We start from the raw sequence: 17359 nt of genomic DNA, 5'->3' as shown, positions 1-17359 counted from the left end.
CCTGCAATTTCAGGCTGGACTGTTTTTCAGTCTAGAACACACTCACACACACAGAGCTAAACCCCCAGCTGTATAGGAGCTCATTACATCACAGTGACCCAATCCCTGATGGCTGTTTACAGCTGTCGCAAATGCTTCGTCCTGCACAGCACCTGTCTGAAGCATGTAATCGTTAGCAGCCGTTTAACACCCGGGCTTATATAGGCTAACTATAGCCCAAAATACAGTACTGTAAATGACATGAAGAGTGACACACACACACAAAGACAAACTGTAGATACGACATGTAGTAACACCTGGCAGAAGCATGCCATCTTTAACAGGCATTTTACACATCCCCCGGCCCACCAAGTCCACCACGGAGCCGTAGCCAAACCACAGTGAGGTTATAAAGTGAACACAGCTGCAGCGGGTCCAAACATTAACCATACACATTCACGCAGCATGACACAGCTCAAGAGCTTCTCGGTGGGCCACGGAAACAACTCTTAAGTCCATTTACAGCGAGACTACCAGTGTGTTACTTTTAAAAGATGAAATAACAGATTATTTTTTTAACAAATAAGAAGCTGAATTAAAATATTTTTATTCACAAGCATTAAAACAAAGCTGTGCATACTTCAACTCATTTTGGGGTTTTGCTGCCACTGCCTCACTTGATCATGTACGACCAGTAGCTGACTTCATGACTTTGCTCTATTAGTCTTACCCTTTGTTTAACTTTTATTAGTATTACCATTATAATTCACTTGAGGCTACAGTTTAGCAAAGTCTCACTTTAAAGCATTACATGGCTGATATGACACCCAGATTTTGCAATATAAACATATTTTCCAACCCTCACTACAACACCTTTAAACACTTTCACCACCTCTCTCTTAAGAAATTAATAGAGGTCTCAGCTCCAAGAACGCAGTCGTATTTTCCCCCCTCACCATTAATGTGTTCAGTCCCTCCCCTTTAATCACCTATTGTAAACTTTATTGACTTGGTTCGCTTTACAAATGGCTGAGAGGCGTATTTGTTTTGGCCCCTGAGGTTGGGAATTCCTCGACATTGTTCTCCGAGAGGTCTGGCACGAAAAGGTTTCTCCTCCAGACTCGATTATCCCCTTGATAATTGGACGAGTTCCTCTCGAACCCTTTTAGAAGACGACTGTTTTTACAGAAAGAGGTCATCTGTTACCATTCATGAAAAAACACAACAACACTGATCATTTTGTTTGAGGTTAATCATGAAAAAAGCCAGATGGGAAAATAACGTTAATGTCAGGATTAATTGAGTTGACTGGTAAAACGGAACACTGACATTAAATTATGACTAATGTTTTTCACATCCGTGGGTAATGCATCAGGGCAGTGACTGCTCCTATAAGATGATAATAGCAGAAAATTAGATCCATTTTCTGTGGTCGCCTCAGTGTCACCACAGAAAACACTGAATGATTTAGGAGACATTCCACAAATGTGACACATATGGTTCTTTTCAATTAAAAAAATCGACTGTTATGAACAACCATGCATTTTTGCAACTTCACTGCCACGCCAGTTTAAACTAGACATTTTTCTCACGAAAAAAAGAACAAGACAAACACAAGACGGAGTGAGAACATGTTTCTCAGCTCACCAAAGGTCAGACATGAGCGAGCAGTCAGGAACTGTTGTGCTGGGGACCAACGCCTGAAACAACACTGCAGTTGCTGAAAGTCACGGCATCTCTCTGACTCTGCGATGGAGGCTGACAATTCAGACTAGCAGAAAGAGGCACTGGCAGTTTATTCGAGCAAGAGAATCAAAAACAGCGGCCAACAAACTCGCCCCAGGTCTTTAAAAGAATATTACGCTCTCCCACCCAAAATAAGACCAGCATGCACAAAGGCCTTTATTGGGAGACCGCAAGTTTGTACCATAAACAAAACATACTATAATTGAGTTTTCTTTTTTAACTTTTAAATCACTGGGGCCGTCCCTGCTGCACTTAATAGCACCTTATAAGTTTCTCAGAATGCTCTGAGCCATCCTGTGCTGTCATTACACAGACGCAAGAGAAATGAGTGCATGAGGGAGAAATAGTGAAGGTCAGGAGACATGTTTGTTAACTTTGTGTGTGTGTGTGTGTGTGTGTGTGTGTGTGTGTGTGTGTGTGTGCACTGCAGCTGTCCTGACATCACCCCCTGAATGCAACACACGGAAGGATCCACCCTGTGTCATCCAAATGGAGAGTAATGTCCTTCTATGACACCATTCAGACCGTCTGAACTACGATTACATAACGTCCATGTTTCCAGAGAAACCCCACAGGTACAAACAAAGCAGAGGCCAATCATGATCATCTGTGGATTGTTTGTGGCTCCATGAAAGCCAGAGAGGCTCCTGGGTTATTCTGACCGGCATCAACATCATTTTAAGATTATACTTTTAATAAATATCTATCAAGCAGAGTAGCAACAACCAAAAAAACATATGTTTCATGTTTACAAGATGGCAAAAATCATTCAATTTGATGTCATACATTTCGCCATAAATTTTGGCCTCCTTCACGTCTTTACAGTCTAACATGGTCCATGCGTTTTTATAACCCTTTCTTCAGAGTGGAAAAATAAATCCACCATCATACATAAAAAAAGATATTAACTTTTTCCTTTACTTTATTTTCACAATTTACACAGAATTAAAGTTAATGGCTCGTGAAATTAAAATAAACACTAAAAATAGGGTAAGATGAGAGAGTTTATGTTGGACAGGGTCCAGACTGAGTGCAAACATGGCAACCACGACATCATAGTAACATTGTGGGCAAACGCATGCACATCCATGCGGCTACTCACAGGCATGCAGCTGCATGCAAGTGCACACAGGCAAGTCCTCACATGTCCACACACACTAACACAACTCCTAAAGGCACTGTTTAGTCCTATGAAGATGCTTTGTGTCATAAATTGAACACATTTAACAAGAATTGTTTGAGCAATCAGATGCATGTATAGACCCACAAAATGCTGCAGGAAATTGTCCTAAAATGCAGAAGGAGTTAGCATTGTTGCACCTCCAGTTCCCTTGTCTCAAATAAATGGGTTTTTGGTTAGATGCCTGAAATAAGGTCTGAGATTAAGACAAGCTTAAGAGATTTTCACATTAAATTTGACATAAAATATATCAGTGAATACCCAACTAACAAGTCTAACAAGTGGTGAAACGAGACTCGTTGTGGTGGTGACAAGTGGGGGGGGGGGTTGTATGTTTTATAATGCAAATGTCGCTGTTCTTATTAAACATAAGTAGACATTTGCCATTGACCCTTTGAATGAGGGTAACAGCACTAATGTGCTTGTCCTCATCTACACCCTTCTGTTAATATCTCAGAGCAGTTTAACACTGTACTCACATCATCATCTGAGGAAGAGGCTCTCAGTGTGACAGAGACCGCTGGAGGAGCAGTGACAGGGACAGACATGTCCTGGCTGAACGTTGGCATGGCAACCACATTGGCTGTGACAGCCCTTGGTGTCTGGATCTGTAGCACCTGGCTCGGCTGAGACAGCACTATGGGATGTCCTGAGGAAAGAGCACACAACAAATACACATTTTCAAATTGCAGGTCTTAGCTGTACTATAATCATATTTTTACTGTATGATTAACACTGATTCACACTGACTGTGATTATGTGTGTGTGTGTGTGTGTGTGTGTGTGTGTGTGTGTGTGTGTGTGTGCGTGAGTTTGTTCTTAGGTTTGTGTTTATGGTCTTACCCCACATTTGTCTCGCCATCGATAACGAAAACATTCAACCTGATATTCGACACAATCTGGAAGCTGCATTACTCCCTCCTGCTGCAGATGGTACAGTCCAGCTACTTGAAGCCCCCCCCCCCCCCCCCCCCACCACCACCACCACCACCACCACCACCACCACCACCACCGGCGACCTACATTAACCCCTTGTCTTTCACGAGACTCTCTGTGTGTAAAGTACAGGTGGAGAAGATGTTTACCATCTCGACCTGTGCTCTTAAAACTTCCACATTCCAAACTGAGCGGTGTTAGAGTTTTATGTGCATGAACACACATAAACCCGCATCTTGGCCCACATTCTAAACCAGCAAATCTAAAAAGAAAACAACAACACACGCGACATTGTCCGTGTTTATAAATGTGCTGTTAAAGTAGGAGCCTCCCAGAGTGTCGCCCACCCCTCCCAGTACGACTGTGCCAGGAGCCATTCCTCAAACCGACCCAGCAACCTTCACCTCTAACACTAAACAACTTGTCAGTGTCAGTTGTGAAGAAGTGTTAGCCAGTCTTGCTAATGAATGTATGTGGTGCCAGCGCTGTGTCTTGTGCCCAAGCTCACCATCTGTAAGAGGAATTCATGAGGATGAAAGTCAAAAGAAATTAAAAGCCTTTGGAGCACCTGTCAGCCTGTTTGTTCTTTAGAAACACCGGTCAGACTCTATAAAATCTAAGCTCATCAGTAAATATCTTAAATTTCTGCATGATGCGTAGGGCTCACTCCTCAGCTGTGAATATTTTGGAGATGTTAAACCAAAGAGACTTGTAACACTGAGCAGGCTTGACCTGACTTCCATCTGGGGTCCTAAACTTGGATGTCTTGGCGGTACACATCTGCCATCTTGGCTATTACCGGGCAGACAGGAGAGCCAAGTTCAAATTCGAGTCGAGAGAGGTCACATACTCCACCCACTTGGGTCCAAAGCAATGACATAAGTATTTACATTGGCATAGGCGCTGCTGATGTAACCAGATTGGTAAACCAGGCAGGCTACACCACAAAACAAAATAATAACGACTATAATGCACAAAACACACAAAAGCACACAGCAGAATATAAATAGTCTGTGGCTCACATGTTTATAATAAAACAAACTTTCCTAATTTTACATTTATGAACGCTGATGCCCAGCATTGTTTTTCTTCCACAAATGTAGCCCAAATTTGGATATCTAGGATACAAAAAGGAAGTAGCTAACGTCTTAATGTCTGATTTGCTTATAATTAGTGGACCATCAAACAGAGAATCATGGGACAGTGAGGACTGAAGATCACTGTTGAGGATTAACTAAAGTTAGAGCACCATCTGCTGGCCAAGACACAACAATTAAAGTACTGTCTGAGCAAGAATGACAACAACATCCATCAGAAATGACACACACTACTGAAATCATGTCATCTCTACATTTAAATGAATTACAAAATACTCTCCATATAGAAAAACATGCTGCTTGCTCATAAATCCAGTGCACATGTCTGATGCAATACAGCGTGATGTGAGGCAATGTGTCTGGATGTGCTGCAGTGTGAGCTCTGACCTGGAGGGGGCGCTGGTTGGATGCTGACTGGAGCTTGTTTGACCACAGGCAGCACAGTGGTCTGCAGGGGCTGGATGATGATTGTCTTTGCCTGCAGGGGAGCTGCCGCATGAGCCAGGGGCACAGCTGTAATCAGCGGCTTCGGCTGGATGGAAACCTTCGGGCCAATCTGAATCGGCCTCTTGGTTGGCTGAGTTTGCCTGGCTGGTATGTGTGTCGGGGGATGGGGGTGGGAGGAGTGAGATAAGAAAAGAGGATGAATCTAGACTCAGGTGAGGAAATTTGTATTTACAGTTACAGGGTTTTTTTTCCTACAAATTGATGTCTTTCTAATGAGAGACCATTTCTATCTATCTTTGTTTTGTGGTTCACAGCCCAGAATTCTTCAAACCCAGAGTGTGGTGCAAAATTTCCCCTGGTTTTGGAACAAAGCGTACAAATATAGAAGACATCTGAATGAGCAGATGTGCGGTGGTGGAAGCTGCCTTACCTCGTGTGGTCTGGCTTGTCCTCTTTGGAGCTTTCTTAGCTGGAGGAGAGATGACAGACTCTGAGCAGAGTGACACTGGAGAGGACTGCCATTGTGGGGACAGGGCTTCATCCTGGAAAGGGGAGCACAGACGACTTGTGTGTAAATACAGTACACTCATATAAAGGTTTAATTGCTTTGTCTTCTGCTGCTTCACACTGCAGATTTCTAGACAAGAGCCTGTCTTTGTCATCCGAACAGCTACTAATAAAAACATTACATCAGGGTAGCTTTAGGAGCTTTAAGATCGCGGTGCTTGCTGTCATCAACAAACTTCCCAAGAAAGTATGGAATATCATCTGACGAAATATGATGGTTGTCACATGAGAGTGTCCTTGTCAAAATTCAAAGACTCAAGCAGACACACATGTCCTTGGATTCAGTCAGGGTGATTCAGTTAGCAGACAAATGTGCGCAGACCGTGTTGGGGCTAGACAAAGATGTAACCCTTGTCCTTGTTTTGACACACTGCGAAAACATCTGCCTGCTAAATTATGCTAATGTGGCTGAAGTTGTCAGCACCTCTTCTTTAACGAGGGGGCGGGGCGCAGCTCAGATGGGCAGCCAGTTATTAGTTTGACAAGGTGTTTAAGGCTTTTGTTAATAAGTGTCTAAAGTGTGTATCCAAAAGTAAAGAGCAGGTGTTAATGTTTGGACACCATCTGGATGGAGCTTTTGTTTGTTCCGACTGCGCACCAAGAGGGAGCACATATGTAAATACTCACAACCAATAACAATGGTAAAACATTTGCATTGGAAATTCAAGTCAAATGCTGAAAACTGAGAAGGACAAAGAGTCGAAGACAGTGACTTACTTGTATGGAGTATGGGGACAGGGCTTCCACAGACGAGGGAGAAGGGACAGAGCTCAGAGTGTGGGCAGGTGACAGAGAGTCCACGCTCACCTCACCATCTGGATACACAAGGACAAAGACACAGAGAAGTGTGTCATATCTGTGGGCTTATCAGCATAGGCGGATGTGGTTTACGGTCCCTGTGTTATTACCATACATTAACACAACACTAACACACTATCCTTTAACCTGGCATAAACCATTGCCTCTCATAAATACATATTTAATTCATAAGCTGCACATGCTATCTTTAAAAAGCAAGCATAAAGCAGCCATGCAATTATTGAAAAAACAATAGCAAGTCATCAGAATTATATTTACTCATAATTCCCCACATTTTTCAAGACATAAAGAACTACTAGTAAACGCTCTGAAAGGCAGGTAACTTAAAAGATATCTACATCCTTCATTTATCAGGTTAAAGTCTCACTGAGATTAAAAATCTCTATTTCAAGGGCAACCTGACCCAGAGGGCAGCATTAACATTGCTACAGCAGTCAACATAAGCAGACAAATACAACTACCACACACCTCAAATGAGCAATAACAACATCCTATTAAAATGCAACACAAAAAACGCATAATAACGCAGTTATAACGCATAAACATACACAATTTTCTAAAAGGATTTCAGTGAAAATTTCAGGAGCAATCACATAAACCAAGAGTACTATTTTCTCAATTGTTTGAGACAGACTATAATTCCCCCATTGTCCTTAGCCCTCAGGTACTTCAGTAAATCATTCCAGGAAGAGGAAGCAGCATGTTTAAAAGCTTGCTTGCCCAGTTTTGTTAGAACCTTTGGGACCAACATCTGTGGAATACTGTGAGAGCACAGGCCATCTTGATTTTGGTTTCTATGCATGTATGTATACAGATAAGAAGGAACCAGCCCAGGCAGAGATTTATATATAAAACCAACAAATGCAAAAGTCTGCAGAGGCACAGACAAGGTCATTTAGCAGCAGCACACAGTGTGATGTGGTGTGCGCGGCTTCCACAACTAGAAATAAAACGTAAAGCACAATAATATACAGAATCCAACTTCTTTAGGTACTGGTCAGGTGCATAAAGGGAAATTCAGATAGTCCAATTAAGGTAAAAAATGCTGCCTGAATAAATAATAATGATCTTTCGTAAAAAGTCATTTTCATTTTCTCAGCAGTCTTCAATGGTATATTACAGTTAAAGCATCTCGAGCAAAGCAGCAACATTGTACCTAAGAATGTTCTATTAAATTGTCCCAGGATATCACTGTGCAACAGCTGCGCATCACGTGGGTAACATCACTTAAATAATAAACAGATGGACATCACACTCTTATTTCAGTTCAGACTTCCCCCATTTCAATCTGAAATGTCAGCAAGAGATGTTGGCATATGTTGGCGTACCTGTGCAGGTGCTGCTTGTGTCCAATTGATTCCACGGAGGTATGTCGATATCAAAGTCCAGGTCTGGAGCCTCACTGGCCTGAGAAACCAAACACACACATTTCAACAGTGGACAGAAACAGGGGAAATGCTGCATCAAAAGTCTAAGCCAGTGATACTCAATTTATGTCCCAAGGGCCAGATTTGGCCCACGACAGGTGCCAGTAGCCCGCCAACCATTTTCGAATTTACAGTGAAAATACATTGATTCACACTGGGATTTTTTTGTGGTTGTTGTTCTTTAATTGTAAATACGGTGCCAGGGTGCATAAAAAGCATCAAAATAGAGCTTGTTTGTTAAAAGAAATTGTGCCAATGGAGGTCCAGGCTAAGTCCCAATTGTCCTCAAATCTGAGAAACACCCCTGCATACACCTGACCTGTGCAGGGTTGCTGCAAATGGCTCAATGGTCTCCTTTCATTTTGCAAAATGGCCCCCAGGAAAAGCAAGTTGAATCTCCCTGGTCTAAGCAATGTGCACATGATCACTTTATTATTTTTTTCTGAGCCAGGCATTTCTGCCACACTCAGAAAACAGCTGCTTCAAGTGTTCAAAAATCAGTCAATAAAACCTGTAAAGATTCTTTTTATTGCCTACATGATGCCTGACACCTACACAGTGTATGTGGGGTGCTGCTGTGCCTGTTTCACGTGTTCTTACATAACTGTGCAACCATGTAAGCTCAGGATCCACCTGCATCGCTAGCTCTGTACCACTGTTAACATGCACATTGCTTTCAATGTCCCTTGACAATATATATTTGCATATAGAGAAAATGAGTTACTCACGTAGCCAGCACGCTCCAGTGCCTGAAGTAGATCATCCGCATCTCCCAGGTTGTCGAGCTCATCGAACAGGCTGATGTCTGTGTAACAACAATCATACAGAACACAACATATAGTCACGCTACTTTCAGTCCATTTCTCAAGAGACTGATATTAGATATCATATTATCCCAGCAGCAAGTGTTTGTAGTCACAGATACGCTCTTTAGCAGCAATGCCCTGAGTTCACATTCAATGGGCTAGAGGGATACATATATAACTGCAATAAAGTGATGGGGGAAAGTCCATAAAAACATTTCAATCAATAAATAAATAAAAATTAAACACTGGATATGAACTTGCAAATGAGAAAAGCTGCTGTAATCTAAATAAAAATGGGGGAATAAAAAAGTAGTCCAGCGGATAATGTCTGCTGGGCGGAAGAATATGTAAAGAGACCATAGAAAACACAGTCCTCACGTCACACTACAAAAATAATAAAACTGTGACGCTTCAGTTTCTTCCAAAACAAACACAAGCAAACACGTTTTCAGCACAGTGTGTACTACATGTGTGGCCCAGGGCATTCAAGTGCACTGTGTGTACTGTCTCCGGCCATATCACTCGCTATTACATTACATTAACTGTTAACTTGCATCATTACATCATGTACAGCTAGCTAATGCTAACTACATTAGCTTGGACTTGAAGCGTAAGTTATGTAAACACAAGTGTCACACTGACCTCGGAGGTTTGTACGAGTGTTTTTTGACACAGCGGTTGTATTTTAGTGGTAACGTTACATTTGTTGGTTATATCTGTTAATTCAAACGGTAGCTAGCATTAGCTAACGGTACCTCTGTTGCCTTCTGTCTATAAAGTCCAGCTAACCGTCGCTTACCCCACTCTCCTCCCTGGTCGATGGACATGAAGTCTGCCTCGCTATCCATCACAGGATATTGGTGATTTTCGAAGTCTAAAGTTAAGTCGGTTGACATCCTCTTGTGAGTTCATTAGTAAATTGTCTCAGGAAATCAAGTTGCGATCAAGCGCTGGTTCATAAGACTCATTCATGTTTCAACTGTTTGGTATGACACTTCCTGTACGACACTGAGATACACGTCTGACTTTACCGTAAATCTACGGGTGGCACCGAGGGACCAAAGTGAGAAACAGCAAACGCAGGGGAGCTGCTGTAAACTGGTGCTGCCTGACTTCGCCACAAGGAGGCGGCATTGTACAGCAGGCTCTGCAGTATGGTGAGTAACCGCGCTGTAACGTTGACCTCTGTGTCAGAGTTCATGACCGAGCAGAAGAGAGGTAACTGAATTTTGCTGAGTAATCTGTCTTGATAAAACTAAGGTGGTTTAATATTGAATCTCTAATTCACTTAAATTGCATAAATGGTGATAGAGACATGTGCTTGATTTTCACAAGAGGCCACTATGTTCGAATAGTTGTTGTTTTATTGTGGATTTTTGTATTATATGTTGTATTTGTTGCATTTTAAAAGTGTTTTGAATGGCTGCTACCTTGGCCAGGTCTGTCTTGTAAAATCTATTTTCAATCACTTCCAGGTTAAATAAAGGTTAAATTAAAAACAAAAAGTCCCCACATTTTGAAAGTACTGACAGTCTGAGCCCTTTGAGCATCTTGTTGATCAGAGAGATGCAGACTAAGTCAAAACTTAAAATTCAAATCATCTTGCTATAAAACGGTTCTAGTCAATGCCTCACACACACATCTGTGGACAAAAGCCTCAGTGAGAATGAGGGGAGAAAACAGTAGACGATACATGAAGGTCACTCATATTCTTGAAGCTAATTTAAACTAGTAAGTGGACCTTAAATTGAGATTGTTTTTGCCAAACTGTCTGCAAACTCAAGAATGAACTATGATATTTAAACTTTAATCCACAGATGAAAAGACTTAAATTAGCTCTAGATAAAATCCTAACAGCTAGTGAGCTTACCTGTCAACTCCGTGACAACTTGACAAGCTGCACCCACTGATGACCATGACTGAAAGCTCGGGAAAAAAGGTAATGAGTGGACCTGGAGCTAGGATTGTCAACCAATAGGTGTGTGATAGCCTGAATGATTTTAGGCTACTTGTTCAGGCCGGCACGGTGGAGCAGTGGTTAATGTTGTCACCTCACAGAAAGAGGGTGTCTGCTTTGAATTCGGGGTGGGGAAGCTGTTTTGTGCAGAGTTTGCATGTTCTCCCTGTGTCAGCATGGGTTTCCTCTGGGTGCTCCAGCTTCAGCCCACAGTCAGAGACATGCAGGCTAAGTTTATTGGTGCCCGTTGGTGTCAATGGTTGTGTGTCTCTATGTGTCAGCCCTGTGATAGTCTGTCCAGCGTGTACCCCGCCTCTCACCCAGTGTCAGCTGGGTCCCTAACAGGATAAGCAGTTACGGAAGATGAATTACTGAAGTGACGTTCAGAGGCCACCAAAACTGAATGCCCTGCACGCGCAGATTATGAGACAATGGGCCCCGTAGCACAGATATGCATAAGGCCCCACCACCTCTCCTATAGCAACAAGAAAAAAAGAATTTGCATTTTTTCCTCTTTGTTGTTGTTTTGCATCGCTTTGTAGTCGTTACGCATCTTTTTGTTGTTTTGTGTCCCTTTGCAGTTCCTTTGCAACTCTTTGTGGCCATTTTGAGGCTCATGACATTTTCCAGATGAAGACCAGGGGGCCCACTAACACTTTGGTCCCCTGGGTCTGTGACCGGTAAGTCTGTTCAGTAATACATCCACGTCTCTATGTTTGTAAAACACTTTGATCCGAGACAAATACTGTACTGAAGATAGTTAGGTGGTCTGCGGTCCTTTCAGTATCACAGCTGCTGACAGAACAGATGGGCCAGCGAGAGCCACAACAGTGGTCGGAGTTGATGTGGATTGGACGGATGGATGTTTCCATGGAGCTTATGCGCCGCTGACGTGTCAGTTTTGGTGTGAATTGTACTTTAGTGTCACGACAGAGAGTTGAAGCATCTGGCTTTGAACCCCTTTAAGCCCATGTAGAGCCTGTTTGAGGACAAAGCCTGTGTGGCAGATAATTTAGATTATCCATCTCATCTCGAGTATGAGGAAATGTGTGGGCAAAATGTATTTATGCGCTATAACAAATCTGATTATAAAGATAAATAGAAAGACTGACAAATAAAGGTACATAACAGCAATACTTGGGCATAAACCAGAAAATCTAAAATTATTATTGTAGGAAAATATATGAAAAAATGCATGTGAAAACAGTCACATGTCTTTTCTGGCCTTGAAAGAGCTTTGGCAAGTCTGACAAAATTATTATCATTGTTTAACAAAAACCCAGAGGTGTAAATTAGGCATGTAGCTTGAAAGACGTCAGTGTTTACCAGACAAGACACTATGGAGTTGCATTATGGGAAGTGTAGGCTCCAGTTCTGTTTGTGTGTAGCTTTAGTGCCCTTTACATTCAGTTGATTTCATGTGATAGTCATCAAAAACAACCTATAAATATGTGTATTATATATGTTTTCTGTCCTGATTGGTTGAATCAGCGTATGAATCACTTGAATCAACACATGCAAATGTCAGTGTCAGTGGCTGTAGGTCCTGCATGCCATGTGTATACTGTACACACGGAAAGCAGACACATTGTACAGTTGCACAAAAACTATGTCAGTATGTCCTGTTGAATGCTCTCCAAAAAGCAGCTCCATATCTTATTCTATGAATCTGTAAACATGTCGCAATCTCATCTCATCAGAAAGTCATGTGTGTCAGCTCTGTGACAGAATAAACATTCTCCTGATACTCTTAGACTTTGTTTGTGACTTTTAAATGGCATGAGCACAGCAGTAACTGACTTTGTGTGCTAACAGTCAGCGGCTGGGCCTAATCCTTCATGGGCATTTCAGGTCGGAGCGAGATTAACCTGAGGTGGTCTGGTTGATTCCCTGCTGGATTGGGTCTACGCCATTCTGCAAAAACAAGCCCCCCAGTCTGTTTTAACTTATTACAGCAAGGTAAAGACTAATATAGAGGTCAGCCATCTGCCCAGAGTCTGTGGTCCACCTATAACATAAACCTAATCAACTAATGTAAGCTATTTTATTTCATGAATCACTGGGGAGTCCGGTGTAATGTTTATACAGGCTGTGATGCTAACATGATAGTGCGACTGTGCACTTTGTCCAACTCCAAGGTTACCTCACACCTCAAAGTCAAAGTGTCAAACATTCCTTACAGATCTTAAAATCATGACCCATGTGTCAGGTCTTTATCACATGTCCTGATGGTAATGATAATGCACTTGTGTCAGATTGGAGTGGTGCGATAATGGCATGGACGGTGTCTTTAGTCTGTGGACAGTTGAGGGCTCATCATATTGATTGTGTGTAAAGCCCCTCAGACTCAGACATGGACAGCAGATTAACAGGTTAACCTGATTTGTTGGCAGAACGGTTTAACAGACACATTTGTGTAACATGGAGTGGGGGCTTTGGTCACATTGTTGTTCCCGCTGAATCTTTTGTCTGACGCATGACATCTGTTTTGATGGTTTGTTGGACTATTTTCAGAATATCATAACATTTACACCATAATTTAGGTCAGTTTCTCATTTGTATTTGTCTCACCCTGGAAGAAAAATCTTAGAGTCTTAGAAGAGTAATTAAGCTGCCTGGATATAATTCTAGCATAATCATGATACTTTCAATAAACATTTCAAAATTGATAATGTTACAGTGTTTTTGCATGATTATTTGAGCTGTAAGGTGATATTTATAATTCTATATCATGTGAAAATGATAACAATCAGGGAGAGGTTTCTTTTTTAGACAGCTAAAAAAAAAACAAAATAACTGTACCTTTTAACAAATTACATTTTATCAAGATTATCATGTTGCAATAAATAAAGCCCCAGCCAACATTACATACCATGTTATCTCAAGATAATGCTGAACTCTGGGTCTTCAACACAGGGTCTGTGACCCCTAGGGATTCTCAGAGTTTCTACAGGGGAACCACCAAATTATTGTTTGGTATTTTTTTTATTATTATTATGGAAATATATCTGAAATTATACATTAACATAAATCCAACATACTGTTAGCAAAGATAAATTTCAAACAGAACACAACACTAATGTGTTAACCATGAATCTCAACCTTCCCAACCTGGTCTCACTCCGAAGTCGCTGAAATCCAGTCCTTTGGCAGTGATTGCGGCGTCAGGCGCTCATGAAAAAAGCTGCCCTTTATCGCTGGCATGATACATGGCCAGTCGCCGTTATAGTTAAAGGCGCTCAGCAGCATCAGGGGGAAACGCGGCAGGACAAGAACGACAGTTAAGGCAGCGAGAGTCCCAAGGGACAGGTGGGAGCGGTGGTGGATAGGCCCAACAAACAAGGACTTTCACCCAGGAGAGTGGTGTTCGTGTCCCGCAAGATTATAAAGCCAAACCCTGTTCTTTTTACCTAAACCTAACCACGTACTTTTGTTGCCATAACCCAGCCATATGCTTTTGTTGCCTAAATGTAACCACTTAACCAAGGACTTTCACCCGGGAGAGCGGTGTTCGTATCCCGCAAGATTATAAAGCCAAACCCGATTCTTTTTTACTAAACTTAACCACATGATTTTGTTGCCTAATCCTAACCATCTGTGTTGCGTGCCGATGCAGTGCATTTATTTTGAAGGAGACCGTATGTAAATGGTAAATTTCCTGTGAATACAGAAGTGTATTTTGAAAGAAGACAATGCATGTAACAGGCAGAACTTGACACTGTGTCCCAGAATGTTGACAACCAATGCACCCAGGGTACCTTTCACATTGAATCTGGACATGGAAGGTCCATGACCAAACGTCGATGTGTGACGAGGTCGGAGTGAGAATGTGTTGTGAATCCTTATGAATCCATAATATATAAATATATAAATCTGTTAATAATTATTATTTTAATAGTTTAGTATCGTATGCACCATATAAAGGTATGTTTATACATGGCACTGCAGGCTACTCTACACATTAATGTAGGCCCAGTTTAAGTCCCTGCTCATCTCTCACTCAGCCAGGGGGTCCTTGGCCTGAACAACATTGAACACCCCTGACGCAGAACAAAACAAGATCACCCAATTTGAACCCAACTTAAGCATTTAAGCAGAGTTTGGGTGTCTGAACTCTCTGTCTCTTGCAGTCATGATGGCTAAAGATGATAAAACTTTACCTGCACATTAGAGAACAGAGATGAAACAAGATAAAACACCACACCATCGTCCTCTAGAACCCAATTATCATACACACAAATCTGTTTTTACTCACAAATTCTACCACTGCAAACCAACAATTACTGTCTGTTTGGCTGTGAGTCACATTTGGAAACAGCAACTGTCTGTCATAACTTTAATGGAAATTTTCAGCAATGGTAATGAGTAACAACCGCTTAATGGCAGATTACAGTAAACTCAATAAAACTGTCATGCATCATAGTAATCACTATTTTTCTGATTTTGATTTCTGAGAAATTTATTTTGTTTGTGTGTTTGTGATTTTGATTCTTGGCTTCTTTAGAAAAAGCGAGTAATTTTACGTGAATAGAAAGAAAACCTCAAACTAAGACACTGCTGTCACAAACAATGACCAAACACAAAAAGCCCCACGCTGGTGATCAGACAATGTGAACCTAATTAGGCGAAAAGAGGAGGAGAAACAAAAGGTAGTTGGTGTTTTTCATGTGACAGAGGGTTTTTAATTAGTGTTTACCACCAAACAAATTCATGTAAATCTGGCAGAGGCCTGTTTGTGTGTCGACGGCCTGTTTTCAATCAGGCGTTCCTTATCTACGACATGTTTTTGCTGCAGAGGAACTGAAACAGAGTTCATCTGTCACTGCAGATGTTGAAATAAGGTCTGGATACTTGTTTTATTTTTGTGCAATTATGTTCTAGTGAAATACTTAAAATGGTTGACATGCATTAACTTCTGTCCTCCCATGTAGCCACGCAAGGCAGAAGAATCTGTTGGTGAACTGCTAACCCAGCAGTGAAAGGGAGCCAGAGAGAGAGGTGGAGGACGAGCTTCTTCTAAGCAAAGAGAAACCCCTTTGCAAAAGGGTGTTTGAGCTACATTTCATCTTTTGTGTCCCAGATTGATGACCTATGAGATGGATGATGTTCTGTAGTGCTGTGTGGCATTGTCTTATCCCGGCCGACACAAAAAGGGGGAACACTTATCATCTCAGGCTTATGTATGGAGCAGGGGGCAGGGGTTGTCAGAATTGTGAAGAGGGTCCAGGAGGGTGGGGGGTGGCAGGGGTCCCCCGCTCTCGATAAAGCGCAGTGGAGATGGGCTAATGACAGCAGAGGCAGATGGAGAGAGCTGTCTCCCATGACGACGCAGCCAGAACCACCATCCTGAAGCCAGAGAAGGACGGATACAGAGAGGGAAGGAGGGGAAAAGAGGAAGGGGGCCAAAAGGAGAAAGAAGGAGTGTGTTTGGCTGCCAATCCACACATTAGTCCTCAATATGTAGTGCTGCTTTAAGGTGACTTTAAACAGTATGTTTGTTGCTCAGGTTTGTGTTAGCCCTTTAGCTGCACGTTGACTTGCTAGGAGGTGGCTCAGGTTTGTGTAGCTCGGTTTGGGATTAGGCTTCAGGACATTGTTTGGTGGGAATGGTGGTGTGAATACAAAGGGATTAGTGCAAAGGGTTGCTTCACTGACTGTGAGTTTGTATGTGTGTGTGGGTGGGGGGGGTTGAAGTTGATGGATGAATTGGACAGCCGGTGAAATAAAACATTTTGCTCCAATTAAGAAAAAACAAAGAAAATAAATGAAAAAATATCAAAACAATGTGGTAGAATAAAATCAAGCACAGTAGATTATATGATAAAAATGAGTACAAAATAAAATGGTGATACTGTGATTTTATTTTTTAGGAAGCATTAAAGAAAATAAGCTATTAAAATCTAAATTTGAAAATATCAAAAAGTCACCATTCATGAAAAGAGGAAAAACACACACGTTTGCCTCAGTTCCCACGTTCCCCTCCTGATGCACTGGAGAGGGGAGAAAAAAGCCCCTACCAAAATCATCTCAATGCCTTGAACCATGTGCCACCATTAGGGACACACAAAGAGAGATCTGACAAATGACCATTTTAATGTCCCTCTTTGACTTTAATGAATTTATACGTTATCTGGCCCTAATGGAGGCTGCGGTGGAGGGGCTGGCGCAAGGCCATAACAAATGAAAAGCTCTGATTAGTGTAGAATGAGCTGAGAAAAAATGCCATTCATCTTGGTTAGCATCCTCCTGTGCTCTTTTATGGGCCGCTGTTACAAGGACGGTGGAGCCGGGGGTGCTTGTCCCATTAGCGGGGCAGCCCAAAGGCCCGCTGAGTGGTCAGCGGCCCCGGCGTTGACGGAGCGTCTGCCCGCTCCGCAGTTCAAGACTGTGAATGCCTC

The 17359-nt window shown here is 42.1% G+C and overlaps 1 protein-coding gene across 1 annotated transcript in view; it reads right to left on the bottom strand.

Moving 5' to 3' along the window:
• The window catches only part of atf6 (activating transcription factor 6), a 39069-nt gene extending 29025 nt beyond the window's left edge, over positions 1-10044 (bottom strand). Inside the window, exons 1-7 of the mRNA XM_049588006.1 lie at positions 9804-10044; positions 8927-9003; positions 8100-8178; positions 6670-6767; positions 5816-5927; positions 5326-5529; positions 3385-3554 (exon numbers count right to left, since the gene is read on the bottom strand). Coding sequence (XP_049443963.1) covers positions 3385-3554; positions 5326-5529; positions 5816-5927; positions 6670-6767; positions 8100-8178; positions 8927-9003; positions 9804-9900 — 837 coding nt within the window. The 5' untranslated portion in view covers positions 9901-10044. The remainder of the gene's footprint in view (positions 1-3384; positions 3555-5325; positions 5530-5815; positions 5928-6669; positions 6768-8099; positions 8179-8926; positions 9004-9803) is intronic.
• Positions 10045-17359: the final 7315 nt, after the last annotated feature.

The sequence above is a fragment of the Epinephelus fuscoguttatus genome, linkage group LG10, assembly GCF_011397635.1.
Source record: "Epinephelus fuscoguttatus linkage group LG10, E.fuscoguttatus.final_Chr_v1".
In the NCBI taxonomy this organism is placed as follows: Eukaryota; Metazoa; Chordata; class Actinopteri; order Perciformes; family Serranidae; genus Epinephelus; species Epinephelus fuscoguttatus.
Note: the sequence above shows the minus strand (reverse complement) of the source record. Positions and strands in the feature narration are given on the sequence as shown.